We start from the raw sequence: 20,605 nt of genomic DNA, 5'->3' as shown, positions 1-20,605 counted from the left end.
GCCGCCATCTCAATGACACACACTATATTTAGCAATGCACCCACGTTTAAGTAAGTATTCTACATGACCTTAAAAAGAGGACTGATTAGTATTTATTCACATATATAGATACACGCATGCATGTATATGAATTTGTTTATTGTCATACGTTGCTGATATACTGATTCCCTAAACACTATAAAAACTAGAAAATCTCTCTCTCTCTCTCTCTCTCTCTCTCTCTCTCTCTCTCTCTCTCTCTCTCTTCAAATTACAAATGTTTTAGCATTTGAATAAGAACTAGTTCAGGTAACATGCAGTCAATTGGATATAGGCTAAATGTACATTGGCGTAAAAAAATTATACATGTATTTATTTCAAGTTACGGGATAATGTCTATGGATTCAAATAATTTGAAATTCATTGTTTAATGATTGTCTTCATACTGATTGGAAGTCAACGCTAAAAAGTCATTTTTATTAAAGATGGTGTACTTTTTCCTTTTTTGTGCATGTCTATATACCGATACAAATCTGTTGCCTGTCTGGGATTAAGAGAAACCTCCGAAGTTTATACACGTAACTATACAAACGAACGGGTGACTGTGAAAAGGTTTGAAAACTGACCATCCGTTTATGAGTGTATGAGCATAAGAATAAACAGATGTAAAAAAAAAATCAATAGTTAAATCTTTCAAACAACGTTTATACATTGTTCTAACATATGTATTTTATTTAGAAATTGTGTAATATGTGATATTTAGAATTTAATATTCTACGTTTAACATAGAAGTCACCGACCGACCCTCCCCCCCCCCCCCCCATTCATAAAATCATTTAGTTTTTCTGGCCCGATTTTACTTGGTCTTTGATCTTGGGCCTTTAATTTCAACTAATTACCATTCTAGATCATGTACTAATTACTAAGTTTTGGACATTTGAGTTTCAATTGTCGTGTTTGACATGAACTATAAAAAAAATTCTAACTTCCAAGCCCTTTACTCAGTCCTAATGAAAATTCGTGAAAATGAACCTCGGACCCCATTCCTATTGTTTGTGAAATATACACCGGATTGAACAATTAAGACGAAATTTCTGAGATTAAACGGCGCTTATTGCCTATTCGTGGAAATTAAATTTACACAGTACACGCACCGACTTCCCCCCCCCTTCCTATTCACAAAATCATTAAGTTTTTCTGGCCTGATTTTACTGGATCTTTCATCTTGAACCTTTTTTTCAAGCTAGTTCAAGTCTAGATTACTGTACTAATGACCAGACCTATTCGTTCATTTTTAAGAGGGATATGAATTTTTGGGCATTCTAGTTTCGATTGGCGTGCTTGACATGTACTGTAGAAAAAATTCTGTAGATAGTCTGTATCTACGATAGCGTGTGAACTACTTGTGAATGTTAGAACTGTGGAAATTACTGTCATCAAATTTTTACCGAATAAATTTACGTGTTACTGATTTCGTTATTTCTACATTTATAACCTGAATAGGCAGAGATCTTACAGGTTGTTTATCATCTCATACAAAAACCCAGCTCCTCTTCCGGGCGGAATCGCCCCAAATTCAAAGACAAATTCGGGAATTATTTGCGTCAGCCATGTTTTGAGAGACCTGCAAAGGCTGTGTGTTCTAATCTCGCCGGAGCCAAGATTTGTTCTTTCTCTCTTTTTTATTTAATTTTCTAATTAAAATATTCAACATAAAAGGGTCGTTGGAGTGTAGTACAAGTTGAAAAAACATTCTTCAATTAAAATTTAGACAAAAACAGTCTTTTATTATTAGGGTCTTCCGTCTTCAGCGGACGACCCTTCTATTCTTATTCACTGCTTGAAAAAACACCTTTACAAAACTTTACTTCAACAGTAAATATACTTAAAGATGAGCAGAGAAGCAAGGTTACCTTTCACTTAAATTTAATTTACGTAAAGATACAAAGGTGATCTTTACAATTGCCTTTAATGTGTGTAAATACGAAAAGGTTACCTTTCACTTAACATTAATTTACGTAATGATACAAAGATGATCACCTTTTTTGGTGTCATCTTTTATTTATTATGAAAATATTACCTTTACTTAACTTTAATGTACGTAAAGATACAAAGATCACCTTTACAAAACTTAAATATATTTAAATGTAGTAATGATATTTAAAGACAGTGTAAATATACAATTTACAGTTTTGTAAAGGTTATGAAATTTAACTGTTTTTTTCTCTTTCGAAAAGGTTGAGCGAATATGATGTTAGTTGCACTGATTTCAAAATTTTTTATCTTTTCACCTTGAGTGTTCAAATGTTTTCAAAATTGGTAATTTCATTTTCAGTATATTATCCGTCCTATAATAAGCGACATTCGTCCATCTTTTTACTCTTTCTATAACATTTAATCTGCATTATTTATGAAATAAGGAATCAATCTTTGAGTATTATGAGGTGATAATTTTGGTCGGGGCGTGTGATCAAATCCAATAAAGCCCGAAGGGCTTTATGATAGATTTGATCACGCCCCGACCGAAATTATCACCTCATAATATTCAAACAATGAATTCTTATTACTTATATTTATATAATTTTCAGCAGTTTTACGATTAGATATTATAATATTAATTATGCAAACCCGTTTGCGTCCCAACACTACGTCTTTTGAATTTATTGGGCTGTATAGTACAAAGTCGATTCGTAGTGTTATCACAGACAGAGACACTGGAAAATGTAAATAAATAAATATATATATATATATATATATATATATATATATATATATATATATATATATAATCGTGAAAACAATAATAAAACATACTGAAATTAATTCTGAATTTAATTATTTTCTGAATACATACGTATACGGTAGTACTGTTTTGTATTTTGTATATTATTAATACACATCTAAAATTACAAACATATTACTGTCTACAAATTTTTTTAATGTAGTCTAAAAATGAACAGAAAGGAACCTCTTAACATAAAAATAATAAAAAACAAATTATTCTAATGTGTACAAGATGCATTGACATACTGTGTGTTTCCTTCAAGTAATGCATTTATTGTTAAATAAATTGTGTATAAATGTGCGCGGATTTGACCTTACAAAGTAGTACATGTGTGTGCTAGTTTGCTAGTGTGTGTTTTGTGTGTCAAGCTTCACACATCAAAATATGTTTGCTTAACTTCACAAAGCAGTGGATGTGTGTGTTTGTGTGCTACATGTAGTGTGTGCGTGCTTCGTGTGTCAAGCTTCACACATCAAAATATGTGTGCTTAACTTCACAAAGCAGTGGATGTGTGTGTTTGTGTGCTACATGTAGTGTGCGTGCTTCGTGTGTCAAGCTTCACACACCAAAATATGTGTGCTTAACTTCACAAAACAGTGTATGTGTGTTTGTGTGCTACATGTAGTGTGTGCGTGCTTCGTGAGTCAAGCTTCACACACCAAAATATGTGTGCTCAATTTCACAAAGCAGTACCTGTGTATGTTTGTGTGCTAGTATGTGCTTTGTGTGTCAAGCTTCACACATCAAAATATGTGTGCTCAACTTCACAAAGATGATTGTGTGCTTATAGTGTCTAGTTTCCGAGATCAAAAAAATGTGTGTTCAACATCTCAAAGCAGTACATGTGTATACTAGTGTGTGCTTTAAATGTTAAGCTTCACACATGAAACTTTTTGTGCTTAACTATAATATTTTAATAAGTCTGTAAATTTGGCATGAGTGTGTATGTGTTTAATATTATGGCTTTGAGGAAGTGTATATATATTGATTAAACTGCTTCTTAATATATCATGATCAAACTACATGTATGCTTATTTAAGATGCAATTCAAACAAATTTCTCAATTCTATTTCATTGCACATTTTCGAGTAGAAAAATTCAAACAACATGTCAAAAATTGTAACAATATCCAAAAAAAACAAGAGGCCAATTGGCCTTAACGGTCACCTGAGTAGCATATATCCAATACACAAACTTGTCATGGAGTCTCATATATGCATCTAATTAATAGGGTTTCATACTGGAGTAGAAAAATTATAAATTTGTAATGACAACCACATTTAATTCAAAAAGAACTGTGAAACCTATAATTTTGGTGAAAAACTAAAAGATCTGGTCTACAAAATAATGAATTCAGTTTTCCTTTCAGGTGTGTGGGAGTAAAGAAGATAATTTTTTAACGTTATATGCATTAACATCTATACATCCATTTTGGCCCTGCCCTAGAGTCAAAACCCATACCCCAGGGGACATGAAAATTAAAATTTCAGTAGAGGACTTCCTGGTAAACATAATTATTAGTCGTTTTTTTTATACAGATGTTTGAGAATAGAGAAGAAGATTTTTAAACATTATATGCATTAACACTTTATTGCCATATTGCCCCCCCCCCCCCTCATGTCCTGAACCCCTGACCCAGGGGCCATGAATTTCACAATTTAGGTAAAGGAGATTGTGGATATCATAACCATGTATTCAGTTTTTTGCCAACATGTGTGGGAGTAAAGAAGAAGATTTTCTAAGATTTAATACATTTTTACTATTTGGCCATAATGGCCCCACCCTAGAGCCTGAACCCCTGACCGAGGGGTCATGAATTTCACAATTAAGGTAGAGGCCTTATTGGACATCATTATCAGGCATTTAGTTTTTAACAAATATATATGGGAGTAAAGAAGAAGATTTTCTAAGATTTAATACATTTTTACTATTTGGTCATAATGGCCCCACCCTAGAGCCTGAACCCCTGACCGAGGGGTCATGAATTTCACAATTAAGGTAGAGGCCTTCTTGGACATCATAACCATGCATTTAGTTTTTAACAAATATATATGGTAGTAAAGAAGAAGATTTTCTAAGATTTAATACATTTTTACTATATGGCCATATTGGCCTCACCCTAGAGCCTGAACCCCTGACCGAGGGGTCATGAATTTCACAATTTAGATTGAGGGCTTCACAGACATCATTATCAGGCATTTAGTTTTTAACAAATATATATGGGAGTAGACAAGAAGATTTTCTAAGATTTAATACATATTTACTATTTGGCCATATTGGCCCCACCCTAGAGCCTGAACCCCTGACCCAGGGGTCATGAATTTCACAATTTAGGAAGAGGGCTTCATGGACATCATAATCATGCATTCAGTTTTTAACAAATATATATGGTAGTAGAGAAGAAGATTTTCTAAGATTTAATACATTTTTACTATATGGCCATATTGGCCCCACCCTAGAGCCAGAACCCCTGACCCAGGGGCCATAAATTTCACAATTTTGGTAGAGGGCCTCATGGACATTATAACCATGCATTCAGTTTTTTCCTCACATGTGTGGAAGTAGAGAAGAAGATTTTTGAAAATTTGGCTTTTTTTGCATATTTGGCCCCGCCCGTGGCACCCCAGGGGTGGTAGAGCCATAAATTTCACAATTTAGATTCTTCTTACCATAGAGATGCTTCACACCAAAAATGGTAACAATTGGCCTGGTAGTTTTCAAGAAGAAGTTAAAAATGTAAAATTGTTAACGCACGACGCACGACGCACGACGACGGACGAAGATCACCTGAGGTGACCTAAAAAAAAATAAAAAAATTAAAGAATACAACCCCCTTTATGTACATTTCACAGATATAATGCTAACAAAGAAATCTTTCTCTTGGCATAACAACAATAACATTTTTGCCTCTGATTACATCATATGCAAACACAAATTTTGACTTGATGCGTTGGACTGGTATATAAGTAGATGGTCCATCTCTGTCAAACATATTGCTGTGCCATGCTTCTATAGGTTTACTATAATGTTTGAATGTTTCTTCATCAGGTTTTTTAAACCACTGAACTCTGGCTAACAAATGAACACATGATTGATTGCCAATCATAACATTGTGTACAATAAGTTTTTGTATTTGTCCTGGATGAGGTGCAAGTTCCATGTCATCATAAGTACAAATATTGTCATCATCTTTGTGCCAGTAAGCAATGATCATAGAAGATCTGCTACTTCTTCCCAATTTTACACCAAGTACAGATCCAAAAATATCCACATACTTTGCTGATCTACATGTATTACAGACAAATAAATTGCTTTCTTCAATAGAAGGATACAAAGTACTGTACATTTCTTTTAAAAAAAAAACATCTCTGTCACTAAGTGAGCAGTTTTTCAAAGTGGAAATTTTTATACCATCAAAAGATTCAAAAACCCAATTGACTGATTCAACATGAATATCTTTAGAGGACAATTTTACAAAGTCATAATTTGTGAATCTGTTCATCTGATTTAATGTACCCCGTTCTCTCTCATCATACATTTCAAGTAGTTTTTGAAACTCTGTACCAAACTGATCTTCAGTATATTCATCAATACATAAATCTTCAGAGTGGTTGTATTTCAAAAATTTTCTCATGAGCTGAGTTTCAATACTTCTTTTGTTTGTAGGAATTGACCCCAAAACACCATTTTCACGCTCAAAACTGAACAGCCAAAATGAGTACACAGGCCCAAAGTCATATAAACATTTATCTAACTGAACATGCATATGCATATTTGGGGTTATGCTTTCACATCCAAATGCTTGCTCTACTTTTTTACAAAAAGATAACAATAAAAAATTTGATATTTTCACATGATTTCTGGACAAATATCGTGTACAGAGTAACTTGCAGGCAATAACAAATTTTCGCCAGTACTCTAAATGATCAATTGGCAAACAGCCTGTAAGTGTAAAAATAGAAAAAAGTATTGTCCAGTTTTTGAATTGATCTGCATTAAAAGAACCAAAACTACTTGCAAATTTTTGTGGTAACTTTCCAACATCTGATGGACACTGAACTTTTTTTATTTGCAGCTGAATTTTATCAAAATGTTCAGGCAATAAAATCTTGGGATCTTTCCAAAGAGAAATCATGCGTTTAGCTGTTCCTAAGAACAAATTGTGCATTGGGTCAATGACAGTCATTCGAACAGGGTCAAAATAATCTAACTCTAATAAGACTGAGTATCGTACACCATATTCTTTTTCTAATCTCTCTCTATTTGTTTTAGTTTTACATCGAACAATTTTTTTGACAGCTTCGCAATGAGATCTTAAATTTCTCAACTCCCAAGATGAAACATCAAAGCCCCCATAGTTTTTTTCACCTACTCCGCCCTCAAAACTCTTCATGCATTTGTTGCAACCTTTAGTAGCTGCATGGCCAAGGAATCCGCACAATTTCCTGCTTGCGGGAATATCACAGCCTACACAAATCAATGCTAATCTAAATTTTGTAGGAGATTCAGAACATTTAAAGCTTTTCATATGAAACCCAATCCAGGCAGTCTCTAATTCTTTCACAAGAGGCTCAATAAATGTATTTGTAGGAGGTTCTGTCTTCATATCTGGGATAAGCCCAACAAGAATGACATTTTTTTTTTTAAATCGTAAATGTCTTGGTAGATTTAAAATAGTCATATAAATTGCACCGACTGAATAATTTGTATACTTAAAAGGTTGAAACCAGTCAATGTTTAGCATTACTGCATAGTTTCGTTCTTCATTAAAAAATTGATACTTTCGTCCATTAAAATCCTTCCAAATATCACCATCATAAACATCTGTCATAATATCTTCTGACACATTTCTATTTCTCCACAACTCACATAGGTCTTCAAACCCTTTTCTATTGACTAAAGTTTTCAAACTTTCTTCAATACTTTTGTAGCAGTAGAATGTTTTTTTTTGCAACTAATTTTGTCTTACCATTGATGGTTACTGATTTCAAAAGTACCTCACCACAAGGCCTGCGAAAATGTGCTAAAGCATGGTTTGGGAATACAACATTCCTACATTTTTTGGAAACCTCAATACCTTCAACCAAATGAATACAATCTGAAAATTCATATAATGAAAAACATTTCTGACAAACAACATACTTTTTGAAACCATCCTTCTCAAAAGAGATAAATTTGTTGAGCTGGTAGATATTTGAAGGAAATTTTCTGTACAACTCTGTAGCTAATGTTGAGGTAGCAGAAAGAATATACAACATTGATCTACAAAACAGTAATAAAAAAGACAGTGCATGATCCGACACAAAAAATAGAGCCTGCCACTTAAGCAATATCTTAAAAAAAGATACCAGATACAAATGATCTGTATCCTGTGAATATTGATCATCTGATTGATAATCATTCTCTTCTTCTAAAAATTCATCTATAAATACCATTCTTCATTGTCAGAAGAATCAGATAAGTTTTCATCTAAACAATCACTAACTAAATCATCAGACTCAGATTTCTGTGAAAATATTGCTTCACATTCTTCATCAGAGTGAAAAGATGGTTCCTCATCTGATGGTTCTGGGCACGCTTGTGCTGCAGATTGCACCAATTTTGAATTTGGTTTACAAACATGTCTGTTCATGTGTCTCGCAGAATATTCTTCATTACATGATGAACAGGTTTTTCGTTTTCTTCTTTTGGTCTCCATAATTCAAAATTAAAAGTTATACTCGTAGTCCAGAAAAACAATCTTCACTGAAAACATAAGATACGTGTATAAATTCCGAATAAAGGAAACATTCATGTACATATTAAATATGAAGTTTTGTTTAACCAATTTGGGGTCGTCAAATAGGGTGTAATTATATTCAGTAACATACATACGGAACAATCAACGTTTAAACTTTTGCTAGAGCACATAATAGCAATTTCAATTTGATCGAATATGATTTATGGTAAAACATCATTAATTGTCAATGCATGCATATATGTAGAATAACTCAATACATGTATTACATATTCACATACCTTGCCCATCTTCAGTTTTAACTACTTTCCTCCCACAACACTGCGTAACTTTCTCTTTTGCTCTCTCGAGTTGGTGTTTTGCCTTTATGTACTTTTTAAAGTCTTTGAAAAGAGGATCTGTTTCCATGTTGCTATGATCCATATCTGAAATATGAAACATGATTTAAAGATATAAATATAAAATATACATAATTAAAATCTGAGATTAAACCTGTCAGCACATCGGAAAAAAAAATTGTGTCATTTAAAATGTCTATCTTGTAAAATCTAATAAGCATAAGTACAAGTTTGCGACAATACACCAGATGGTGGAATGCAGATTAGGCCTAAAAAAAAAACCCGGTTTGTTTCCGCTTTCCCGACCAACCCTAGCTTTTACCCCTCGACTCAAAACTTTTTTTTTAAAGAATTTTTGATGGAAAATCGTTTATTTCCTTTTTTATCCAATTTGGAAAAAATTTACTCAAAATTTTGGTCACAAAAACGCTTGTAGCAGTTACTCTTTTCAAATCAGTGTAACTCAAAAGTTTTGTTCCAAGTGGCTGTATGTTTCCATGTGTTGTAGATATTAATAATGCTCTCATCGCTGGCAGAGGAAGTATCTGATATATAATATCATTTTTGTGTTTTCTTTAGACCAGCTTAATAGTCAGGAATGATATTTAAAGTATTTCTCATTTTATACCATTCAGCAGTGTCAGTATCTAACCGGCATGTATGGATACTGCAAGAATAAAGGAAAAAAAATATTTGAAAAAATAAAAAAAATTTCCGACCGACCCTACTTTTTTCAGCATGAAAGCAGAAAAAAACCATTATTTTTTAAGGCCTTACTGGAAGAAGTTAATAATTGCGCAGTAAATTACATACAGAAGATCATGATTCTATCATTTTGAAAAATCAAATTATAAAGGCAGCAATTTTTAAATTTACCAAACTTCTACTTACCATCACTTTCAACTGTTGATGTTTCATCAATATGCTGCTCGTCAGTGCATCCATCATATTTCACTGCTCCATATCTAAATTTCTCCTGCTTTCGATGATGCTTTTTCAGTTTTCTTCTTCTTTTACTTCTGGCTTTAACAGCTTTTTTGCTTCTACCCATTTAACTAGCTGAAGAAGATTTTTTAACCCTGATTGTTGCTCTAAATTTTTTTTTTAATATATTAATAAAAAAAATTTGAATCTCCACTTCTACTTTCGGTTTCTTTACATGAAATTAAAGCATGGGTAATGTAATATCTACTCCCCGTTTGGTGGATGAATATTTGATAAGTTACTTATGTAACTATTTTCCTTGATGAAACGTTTAATAATTATTATAAACTCTACCGTCCAATGATTCTGTAAGGTGAAACAGGAGACTGCCTCAATTTGTTGCCAGCACCCGGATCATCCAATGTTGTTTACATAGTAAGGTCGCACTAAAGGACGAAAAATTAAAAAAAAAGGATAGAGAATAACTTTTAAGAATTTTTTTTAATTAATGAATTTAAACAAAGTTATTACATACATGTATTCAATATTGGGTCTTCCCATAAACTAGAGTTATCGTTACTGAAAGAGTTATCTTCCCCTTATAGCAGGTATGCATTACTTCCGGTGATTCGAAGAAGAGTAAGCAGTGCGGGAGTTTACATAAAAACGACATTTATTACAACAAAAACATTTAATAATATTTGAATTACCAAACAGAAAACATCAAAAGTTATCTATAATTAAATGAAAAATTAAAGTGAACGCAAAGAATGCGTTTGATTACAATTAATAACATGTATAACATGATATACCTATTTTTTTTATTAATCAGCAAACATTGCGAGTGAAAGACATTCGGATTCTTATTTTTGGGACAATTACTCCTTTTGTCAATTTCAGAGCTAGCGGATGAATGGTGGTATAGTGATTTCTCTGATGAAATGAACCCATCCTGTTCCGCAAAAATTAAAGATGTTATAAATATTAGAGAGGGCTGGAGTTGAAAAGCGGACTTTTTTCTAGAAATCAAATATAGAAATATAAACTCTTAATGAACTGTACCTATCCTTTTTCTTAGGATAACGTAAAAACAATACAGGGGAAGTACGCACATATATAATTCTGATTAAATTTAAAGATGATACATGTACGAGGAGCCCCCCCCCCCCCCCATCCCCACCCAACTTCACGGATTGGGATTTTTGGAATTTATGATGTGATTAATTTAATATCTTAATTGTATTTCTTCTTTAGAGAGGTGGACAGACAAAACCATCCATGTCTGTATGACAGCTTTGCATGTCCACTTCTCTTGATAATACAATGTATGTCATGTACATGTATCAGCTGCGCTCTCCTGAAACCACGCACTTCACCGCCAGCAACTGCATTAATTATTGAGGGCGAGCGAAAGGGAAAAATATCTGCTGCAAGAAGAAGTTGTGGCTTCCCCCCCCCCCCACAACTTCTTCTTGCAGCAGATATTTTTCATAAAATTACATATAAAGAAGTGAATAAACATGAAGTTGCTCCCACCACTTTTTTGGGATCAAGTAAAAAAAATTGTGAATCTGTGAAAAGAAGGAAATGAATAGTGAGTCCCTCCCATTCACTTTCGAAAACCATAAGGAACGAGCTTGGATGGTACAATTTAACGCGCTCGTCAAATCTCCCTACTGTTTTTTTAGTATCAGCATCCTTTAATTGCACAATCGTGTTTTTACAATGACAATTTAAATCAATAACCAATTAAACAAGACAAAAAACTTTTATTTCAACCATTTGTTTATACTGGTTACATAGCGCTATACCTGTTCTAATGGGGAGATAACTCGTGTTGCGAACGATAACTCCAGGTTATGAAAATCCCGAATATTTAACTGACAGTCTGATATATGAGCAGTTGGAGACCCAACATAAATTAAATAATAAATATTCATCCTAACTTTTATTTATTTCGTTAATAAGCCCTCCCTTACAATACTTTTTAATGAGATTGTATTATTTCATAAAAACAATTTGAATGTGCAAACATTTTTTTTCCTGAATCTTTAAAAAGGAAATTGGTACCTGTATTAAATGAAATCTTGTGTTATTTTATTTTTAATTTTGAAGAAAGTACTCAGTATGGATACTGAGTACCAGTTTCCAACCCTATCAACAATACCAGAGAAAAGAACTATTGAATTTCTTCTTTAAAATTACTCGAAATTTGATTAATGATTAAAAAAAAATGATTTTACATGTATAGATTTTGTCAATGGGGATAACATATTTTTTTCTTTTTGGCAGCACTTCTTGACTTGTTTAATGATGATCTTTATATGATAAAACACTAAAAAGGCATGCTTGACATGGGGCCTCCATCTTAGGGTTTTCAGACCCAGTAGGGAGGGAGGGGGATTCTTTTTTTTTCAAATTTAAAGTTTGCTTCATTAAAATTGACAAACAAATTTGAAATCTCAATAAACAGGGGAAATGTTTATTTCTTTTTTTCTTTTCTTAGATTGAACCCAATTTAAAAAAAAAATGAACATTGTACCATGAAAAAAAAAACTATAAAAAAAGTTTTTTTGTTTCTTGCTAATAAAATTTTATCAGCGGGGATTATTTCATTGAGGCGGGAGGCAATTCCAAATAAACTATTTATTTTGGCCTGGTTTGGGGGGAGGGTGTTCCACCATTGTAGCAAAAAAGATATCTTGTTAAAGATATATCTATAGAAAACATTCAAAACTAAAGTTTCCTTAATGATATAAATGACAGTTCATGCATAAAATTAAGGCAGATTCGATGGTCATGATAATTTACGGGCCACCCAGCCTCCTTATGCAAAAGAGATTCAAAAATTTACATATTGAATTACAAGTAATATGTTTCCTGGTGGAAAATTTACACTGCAGATGCTCATCACACAGGTAGGGGGGATTTCAGAATAAGTAGATTTATCATGTGTTCACTGTTGTGTCAGTCTTATCTCTTGATTATCACATACTGGTGTATACATGTTTGACACTCTAAACTAACCCTCCCAGCAGGGAATGCATGGTTAGGTGGGAAGCTGGCACTAATCCCCACTTGTTTCCTTTCTTTGTTGTGGAATTATAGACACTCCTTGATGCATTTAAAAATGTACAACTGATTAGAAAAACTGATTCAATTTTATTTGTTATGAATGTCAAGATGATTTAATTTTTGAACCAGCAAAATAATAGCTTTTTGTTCCTACTTTAAGTAGTAGTAGTAGTAGTCAATCAGTCACCTTTATTTCTTAACAACTGTATAAGCTCTTTGTTGGCAGTACTTTTTTAATGATGATCTTTAAATAATGATAAAACATTACAAAGTGTTAGGAGCATATGCCAAACTAATCATTAAATGATATAATCATAGAACCAGGATTTTTTTTTTATTATGGACCTTCTGTTAAAAAAAAACATCGTGTGTCGTTTTTTATGTTTCCAGCAAAATACGAAATGTTAACTTGTAGGCAAATAAACATGATGATGCATAACACAACCTGACCAAACTCTATGTACATGTATGTATACAGAATATATCAGCTGCAGTTGGGACGTAATAGTATACATTTTTCTGTATATCCGAAGTCCCAACATGAAATTTTACATTTTACAAAATAATGTCAAACTTACCGGTAATTTCTACTGTAGTTTGTGTCAAAAATGTTGACCAAAATGGTTGTCTTTGTTCCCAGATTTGAGCGCGAATAATTCATCCACATGGGGGTTTCTCGCATCAGTAACATATTCATAGTTTTATTCGTAAACAATCGTTTGCATAGTATGGGTTTGCAATAAATATATATAGTCATATTTTATATAAAAAACTGTAATGTCCCGAATAATTGAAAATTTTATATTTTATATTCAATTATTTTATTAATGCTTTGAAAACTTTACGAAGGGGGAAACGGGATGGGGGGGGGGGGGGGGGGGTAAACAACAGATACGAATCAATATACGAACGCCTGCGTGGTACTCCCAAATATGGAACGAGATGCTGGCCAATCAGATATCTTGGACAAAGTTTTGAAATGCGAAATCAGTATAAATAAAGCGGTTCACCGGGAGAAAGATGTAGTAATTCTTTGAGAAAATGTCGGATTTTAGCTACAGCAGTTCGGAAAATGGTCTTGACAGCCAACCAAGTCTTCATCTGGAGTTCGAAGGAACGGAAAGTCCGTCTGATTTGGAAAGCACACCAAAGAGACAGAAAACTAACGATGGCCGTGCCCATAGTGCCCGCGCCAGCGTTCTGAGACCATTGTCCCCCAGCATAAGTGAGGCAGGATCGGAATCTGACTCGATATTGGTAATTATTATACTTATGTAAATATAAAATTGTAACTTCTCTAATATGTAACGTTATGTTTGCGTAAATGTGTCAGTGTGCAATGGAGGATCTAGGATTTGATGCGGGGTGGGTGTGTATTTAGGATTAAGATAGGGGAAGATGCAGGGGTATTCCGATCTAAGAAAAAAATTCTAAATAAAATTATGGTTCAAAATGGTAAAATTGATTTCCTTGGATATAGCCTACTGGCGTGTAAGCATTTCTCCCCAAGGACCATTTCTCGTCAGTGCATTGCTACGTCATTTTTTTGTATATAATTTTATATGTTTAAAAAATGACGCAACAATGTACTGGTGAGAAATGGTCCTTGGCGAGAAATGGTCACGTGCAAGTAAAGTCAGTAATTCGTTTAGTATTTATCAACTAAAGTTTATGGATCCAGTTTTCTACATTAATCAATATTTTTATTAGACTTACAACTTATTAGTATAAACACAAACACTTGTACTTTTACATGTAATAAGCCTTAATTGATTTATTCTCAAGGAATTACAGTCAACTCGTAATCAAACTGGCTCGTACCCAAACAGAATTGTAATCAAATTGTCAAGTAAAAAATGACTTAAATTATAATATTATGCCCGCCTTCAGAGGGTGAGAAGAATTTATAAATTTTTCAATCTAATTAATCAGTTTTTAAAGAAAAGATTGCATGTAAACAGGAATTTTCTATCAAATGTTGATATAGGGACCTCTTTGGCAAACTTATATAGGAGATGACAATATATTATTTAAAATCATACATTCATTTATCTCATAATTTCTTTATTATTGTAATTATATCAAAACCTAACCTTAACAGATTATCTTTTATATTTACAACCCAAGTATCATTGTTTACCACCGGACCAATGGATTATTGGTCTGTTTGGGTACGAGTTGGTTTGGGTACGATTTCACTTGACTCCTTCTCAAGTACGTGTGTATGAAATTTATATCCTTCCACTTCTAGCTTCCAATAGATAGAGAGCCTGAACAGCAAACACCGTCATCTTGTGGAAAGGTAATCATTATTTTTAGAATAAAACTTAATGTAGGTAGATATATAATTTCTGGTGCACATGTCCTATGAAAAAAGATGTAGGTGTCCTATAAATCTAAGCAAATTTTTGATTAATTAACTTTACTTAAAGCTTATTGATCCAGAAACTTTTGATGAATAAAATGTGGGCGAGAATTATTTTACTTTTAATTAGAAATTCTTTACAATTTGAATATGTTTGAAAAAAATTGCATGTACATAATTATAATTTAAATTAACAAAACGTATTTACACAATCCAAAATATTTTCAATTTAGAAATCAAGCAGTGGTGTTAGATTTTTACGGCGGTCTCCAAGGAAAAGAATAAGTGCAGCAGCAAGTTCTGGGCTACAGGTATCTGACAATGAGACTGATACTGACACAGTGGGCTCTCCTTGAACAGGAGCTAAAACTACTCAGGTTTGTACAACCTACTAAATATATACATTGTTTACATTTTTATATACATTATACATGTAAATAAACGAATTTTATATCTAATGAAGTGACTGAAAATTGTTCCGTTTTCAAAATTTTGCATGCACAAAGGATATCCTTGATTTCAAATGTAAATATGTAGATAAAATAAGTGGGGTTTTTATATTATAGGCATCTGGTGCAGTTAGATCCCCTAGGAAGAAACGAAAAGATAGCTCCCAAGTAAGTATTGATTTAATGTGGCCTAGTATCTTTCTAAAAACTTAAACAACTGACTGATTTTTCTCTCTCTGATTTTTTTTGTGTTTATATTTGTATATATATATATATATTCATTTTGAACTTGGACCTCATATACCTGTGAACTGGTCTTGAGTGAATAAAGAATTGAACTGTATGAGTAAAATTGTGATAATTGTGCCTTTATGTAATGATCATACTGGTGATTGTTAAAACTGTGATATCCTCAAGACAAAATTTTGATTTCAAAACTTATAACCGATGGTCAGATTAAAAAAAAAAAAAAAAAACCCATAACATTTACACGTATGTTCCGTTATTCTTTTTTTTGAAGAATGTGGATAAAAGTCAGAAAACAAAGGCAAAGACACAAGAAACACCACGTGTTAACATAAACAGCGGTAAGAAAACTGAAAATCGGTGTTGCAAATGTCAACCTTAAGATAACATGTTTCATCTATAAACTGGTTATGGGGACAAAAGCTAGTTTTACTTTTGTCCGAATAGTCAGTAAATAGGTTTTCATTATACAATAAAAACCTTTATTTGTTGGAGATACAGAGTTTGTTGCTGGTAAACAAATTCTGGACACTGAATTAGGATAACACCAGAGGTGATCCAAGATTTAAAATGAGGGAAATACGTAGATTCTTAGTGGTGAATAGGTTCGATGACTATTCATCATTGGAAGATAGTACAGAATCAAAACTTTTTCACTGCAATATCAAAAAGTATTATAATTCCTTGTAATTCTACTTGCATATAGATGTGTAATGAAAATATTTATCTTTTTAGATTTTAGAAAAATAATGAAAATATTTATTTTTAGATTAGAAAAAACAAAATCATTCACTTTTTCCTGTCATTTTCAAATAAAAACATTTCTAATAACTTATCTTGTTAAGGAACTAATAATATTTTCTTTATTCCATTTTAATCAAAGGGACAGGGATTCTTGGCAAATTGAATGAAATTCTGAACAATCAAAAGGAGATCATATCAACAATGAAGGTCATGAAAACTGATCTCAAAAACCTCAAGACAGAAGTTGAGAAGAAGAAAGATGAAGAACCTGAAAACGTCAGAGTGCCAAATAGAATAAGGGTAAAGAAATTTTTTGTATAAACATATTTTTTTGTCACAGGTTTTAAAGGTTTTGGACAGGAGCTTGATGAAATGAAATTGAGAACCAAGACTATATATACATGATACAGCAGCCTGTATCAATCTTTTTTAACAGGTCTCATCTAGTTTTGTGATTCAATTAATACTATATGTTGGGGCTTTGATGTTTTTATGTTTTGTCTATTTAAATAACCGAAAACTGAGTTTGACGTATTGAATTTTTCCTTGTTTCCAGAATGCTGTTAAAGATTTCTTTTCAAGCGGAGAGGACAGAGAGCTGAAATGGGATTTCCAGAAAAGTTAAAAACTAATGTTCACATAATACTGTCATCAGATTTGTTTCCACTGTGTCACTAAAAGAGGCTCAATACTTGAGAGAGTGATCTGCCCTTGAATAAATTCTATTTAAAAATTCCTATTTATTTATCAGTGTAAAATGTCCTTATAGAATGTTTGAACAAGAACTTTAGATTTAAATCAGTTTGCATGTTTAGGAGAAATCAACCAATAAAATTTATAGCAGTGCCCTAAAACCATATAAAAATTTCTTTGTCATGTTGCTTTTGCAACTCTATTAAATTAAAACAATTTTTATTTGTTTACATAGGTACAACGATGAATCAAACTTTGAAATGACAGACTTCATAAAGAAAAGTGTCAAAGGCATTGCCCCAGAAGTTTCTAGTGAGGTTTTAGATGGTAAGACGAATGAGAAAAAAAATTGTAAAAAGTGCAAGATTATTTACAACAGTGTGCTCAACATCACAATTGTCAGAATCTTTAACGTTATGGATGGACTACCTTAAATGCTTTCTTATATTTTCTTTGACTTTTTTTGCCATACTTCTAAGTTTCTTGGATCGTTTATGTTATAAAAACAATTGGAGATTTAGTTTATGATATAAGTTTCATTTGAGCTACATTTGACATTTTCTTTCTCTCTGCATGTCTTCATTATTCTCTCATTACATTTGTTTTGAATAAGTGTACCAAAAAGAGTTCATTTTATCTATGTGGTTTTATATGTTATAGCTGCAGTGAAGCGTTACTTCACATCTAAAAAGGAAGGGGCCACAAGGAAGGCTAGAAACAAAGATGTTGCCCATAAACAACGACAGGCAACTTATGAGCGAAAGAAGGAGGTAATTAGTCATAAAGATTGCAAGCTCCAACACATAATTCAATGTTCAGATGGGTGTCTTATGTTTGTATTAAGGAATTATCAAAACTCATTACATACATGATATTTTAAAAATACAATCTACTATGAAATAGGTAGCATGTTAAGTTTTAAGCCTAAGTTTTAAGGGTAGTTACGACGGAGGCAAATGGCTATTGAAAAGAAGACCAATTGGAACAAAGACAAGAGGGCCAAAGTGAAAAGCCTTTTGGAATCAAAAGGAGCCAAAAAGCTTATGTCAAGTGATGAGGAGGGCAACGATGGGTTCATTTCCCATCCCTACTCCTGGGAGAGTGACACTTGGAGACAGATTAAAGACAGCTTGGATGCGAAATACATTGAAATTTGTCCTCCCAGGAGTAGAAGACTCCTTCAAAAAAGAAAGAGGGGGTCAGTGAAGGAGCAGGAGAAGCCCAACTTGGGTGAAGAATTTTCCTGGGTCATGAAGTGACTCTAAAAACTTAATATGTTTTGAAGTTTTAAAATTTGGAAGAAGTTTCAATTTTTGGGGGGGTTGGGAGGGGTAATATGTAGATTTATTTTTCCTATTTAGCACCATGTGCATTAAAGAATTAAATACATGTATAGAAAATACATTAAATGAAGCAATATAAGAATTCACTTCTGATTTATTTCTCATTGAAGAACACATTAAGATCATTCAAATTATCTGTTGATTAAAAAAACTACTTTGTAATTTTCACTTTTTTTTTAATATCCAAAATTTCTATTATGTCAACACAATTTATGACAAGTAAATCTGATATTTTAACATGCTTGTTCAAATGAAATAATTATGGGAATTAATATCAGTAGACCTAGGGGTGCTAAATAGGGTGCACATGAATATTATATTTTTTTATGTATTGTATTTTATTTACCATTTATTATAATGCAAAATTATTAAAGGTATTATTGAACATTTGAACTGCTTTTGTGTTGTTAATTTTTGACGTTTACTATATTGGATGTGCATTACAATTGCTTCGCACCTGGTATGATATAATGGAACAGTAATGATTATAAAACATTTTGGATCAAATTAAAGTCAAGGAAATATATCATTTATTAACATTAAATGTCATCTTTGCTGACTGTAAAGACAATCAAATATGATATTTTAAAAAATGTAAACTTTAATTTTAATGTCATTAAAGTAAAACTTTACTTATCTTAAATATTCACTTTACTGTTCATTAAAGTCAAGAAAAAGTGGGACATTACATTACCTTTAAGTTGCAGTAAAGACTATGTAAAGATTACCTTTACAAACTTTACCGTTTTTCAGTAAAGCTTATTAAAGGTAATGTAAATAATAAATTTACATAACCTTTACTTCCTTTGTAAAGCTATTTTTTCAAGCAGTGATTGTTATTAGGGTCTTCCGTTTACAAAGGCAGACCCTCCTTTTTTCTTCGGTTTCTTTTTATTACAGGTCATTAGACCTGTTATTAGGTCAAAAGACCTCTTATTTAATATGAAATAAAATAGAGCTTGTCCTTTAAATTAGGGATCCAACGGGGTGTATAATCCTTCATCCATCGCTCTATTAGGTCACATCTGCATTTCCTGATATGTTTCGTTGATGAAGATAAAAGGTAAGGTCATTTCCTCTTCTAAAAATCGGACGGAAGACCTCTTCGTTGCTCGCAACGAGATCGTGTCTAGTTATTATTCTTTTTTTTTTCTCCCACGTTTTCTCAAAAACGCTTCAGCCGATTTTGATAAAACTTTCAGATCTTGTTTATGACAAAATTTGTAAGAAAAGTACATGGGCTTTTTTTGATCGTCACTTCCGGTACCGAGATATTAAAGATTTTATGTTTTTGCTTGTTCACAAGTTTTCTCCAAAAGTATTTAAGATAAAAATTTTAAATTTTCAGGGATGATAGAAAGTGTCCAGCCGCAGTGTACTACGCATATCCGAACGTCCGCCGTCACTTCCGGTCGTCACCGGAAGGAAATGAAAAACCTTAATTTTTCAATTTTTTGGATTTGCATTTTTTTATTATTTCTTTCGATAGAGACGCCCTCAAAACTTCTAAATATGAAATTTGTTTTAAAATCGATCCACGCATTCTTGAGATTTTGGGCCCCAAAATTCTGAAGCGAAGGTCCGCGTAGCTCAGTCGTTAGAGTGTTGGACTTGTGCCCAGACGACCTGGGTTCAGTCCCTGAGAGCCGAATGTTTTTTCTCTCTTATTTGTGTTTTGATTAATGATTTCGTCTTTAAAATGATGGATTTGAATGTTTTTCGTTTTATTTTTGTCATAATTAAAAATAATAGCGGCTTTTTTCAGTACAAATATGGAGCTCTTTTCTGTCAGCAGCTCTCTAAATTTAGACGCTCGTCGCATTGCCGGTATCAAAAACATGCCGAATGATGGTTTTTTCTTAATTTTGTTTTGTTTAACGATTTTATCTTTAAAATGATGGATTTTAATGTTTTCCGTTTTATATTT

The 20,605-nt window shown here is 32.6% G+C and overlaps 2 protein-coding genes and 1 long non-coding RNA gene across 3 annotated transcripts in view; 2 read left to right on the top strand and 1 right to left on the bottom strand.

The window, feature by feature from the left end:
- The window catches only part of LOC128174829 (uncharacterized), a 218,200-nt gene that overhangs the window by 20,717 nt on the left and 176,878 nt on the right, over positions 1 to 20,605 (top strand). The window lies entirely within an intron of this gene.
- LOC128171125 (uncharacterized) lies at positions 8,205 to 10,204 on the bottom strand. The gene is made up of 4 exons (XM_052836873.1): positions 10,118 to 10,204; positions 9,731 to 9,898; positions 8,783 to 8,926; positions 8,205 to 8,509 (listed from the first exon to the last, which is right to left on the bottom strand). The coding sequence occupies exons 2-4, from the start codon at positions 9,888 to 9,890 to the stop codon at positions 8,472 to 8,474; spliced, it is 342 nt and encodes a 113-aa protein (XP_052692833.1). The 5' UTR covers positions 9,891 to 9,898; positions 10,118 to 10,204; the 3' UTR covers positions 8,205 to 8,471.
- Positions 13,757 to 17,266, top strand: LOC128171142 (uncharacterized). The gene is made up of 7 exons (XR_008242019.1): positions 13,757 to 14,095; positions 15,090 to 15,140; positions 15,437 to 15,580; positions 15,770 to 15,820; positions 16,173 to 16,239; positions 16,782 to 16,942; positions 17,199 to 17,266. It is a non-coding gene; the product is annotated as an uncharacterized LOC128171142 (long non-coding RNA).

Source organism: Crassostrea angulata, chromosome 2 (assembly GCF_025612915.1).
Source record: "Crassostrea angulata isolate pt1a10 chromosome 2, ASM2561291v2, whole genome shotgun sequence".
NCBI classification, from domain to species: Eukaryota; Metazoa; Mollusca; class Bivalvia; order Ostreida; family Ostreidae; genus Magallana; species Magallana angulata.
The sequence above is the reverse complement of the archived record's forward strand: the minus strand, read 5'-3'. Positions and strand labels throughout refer to the sequence as shown.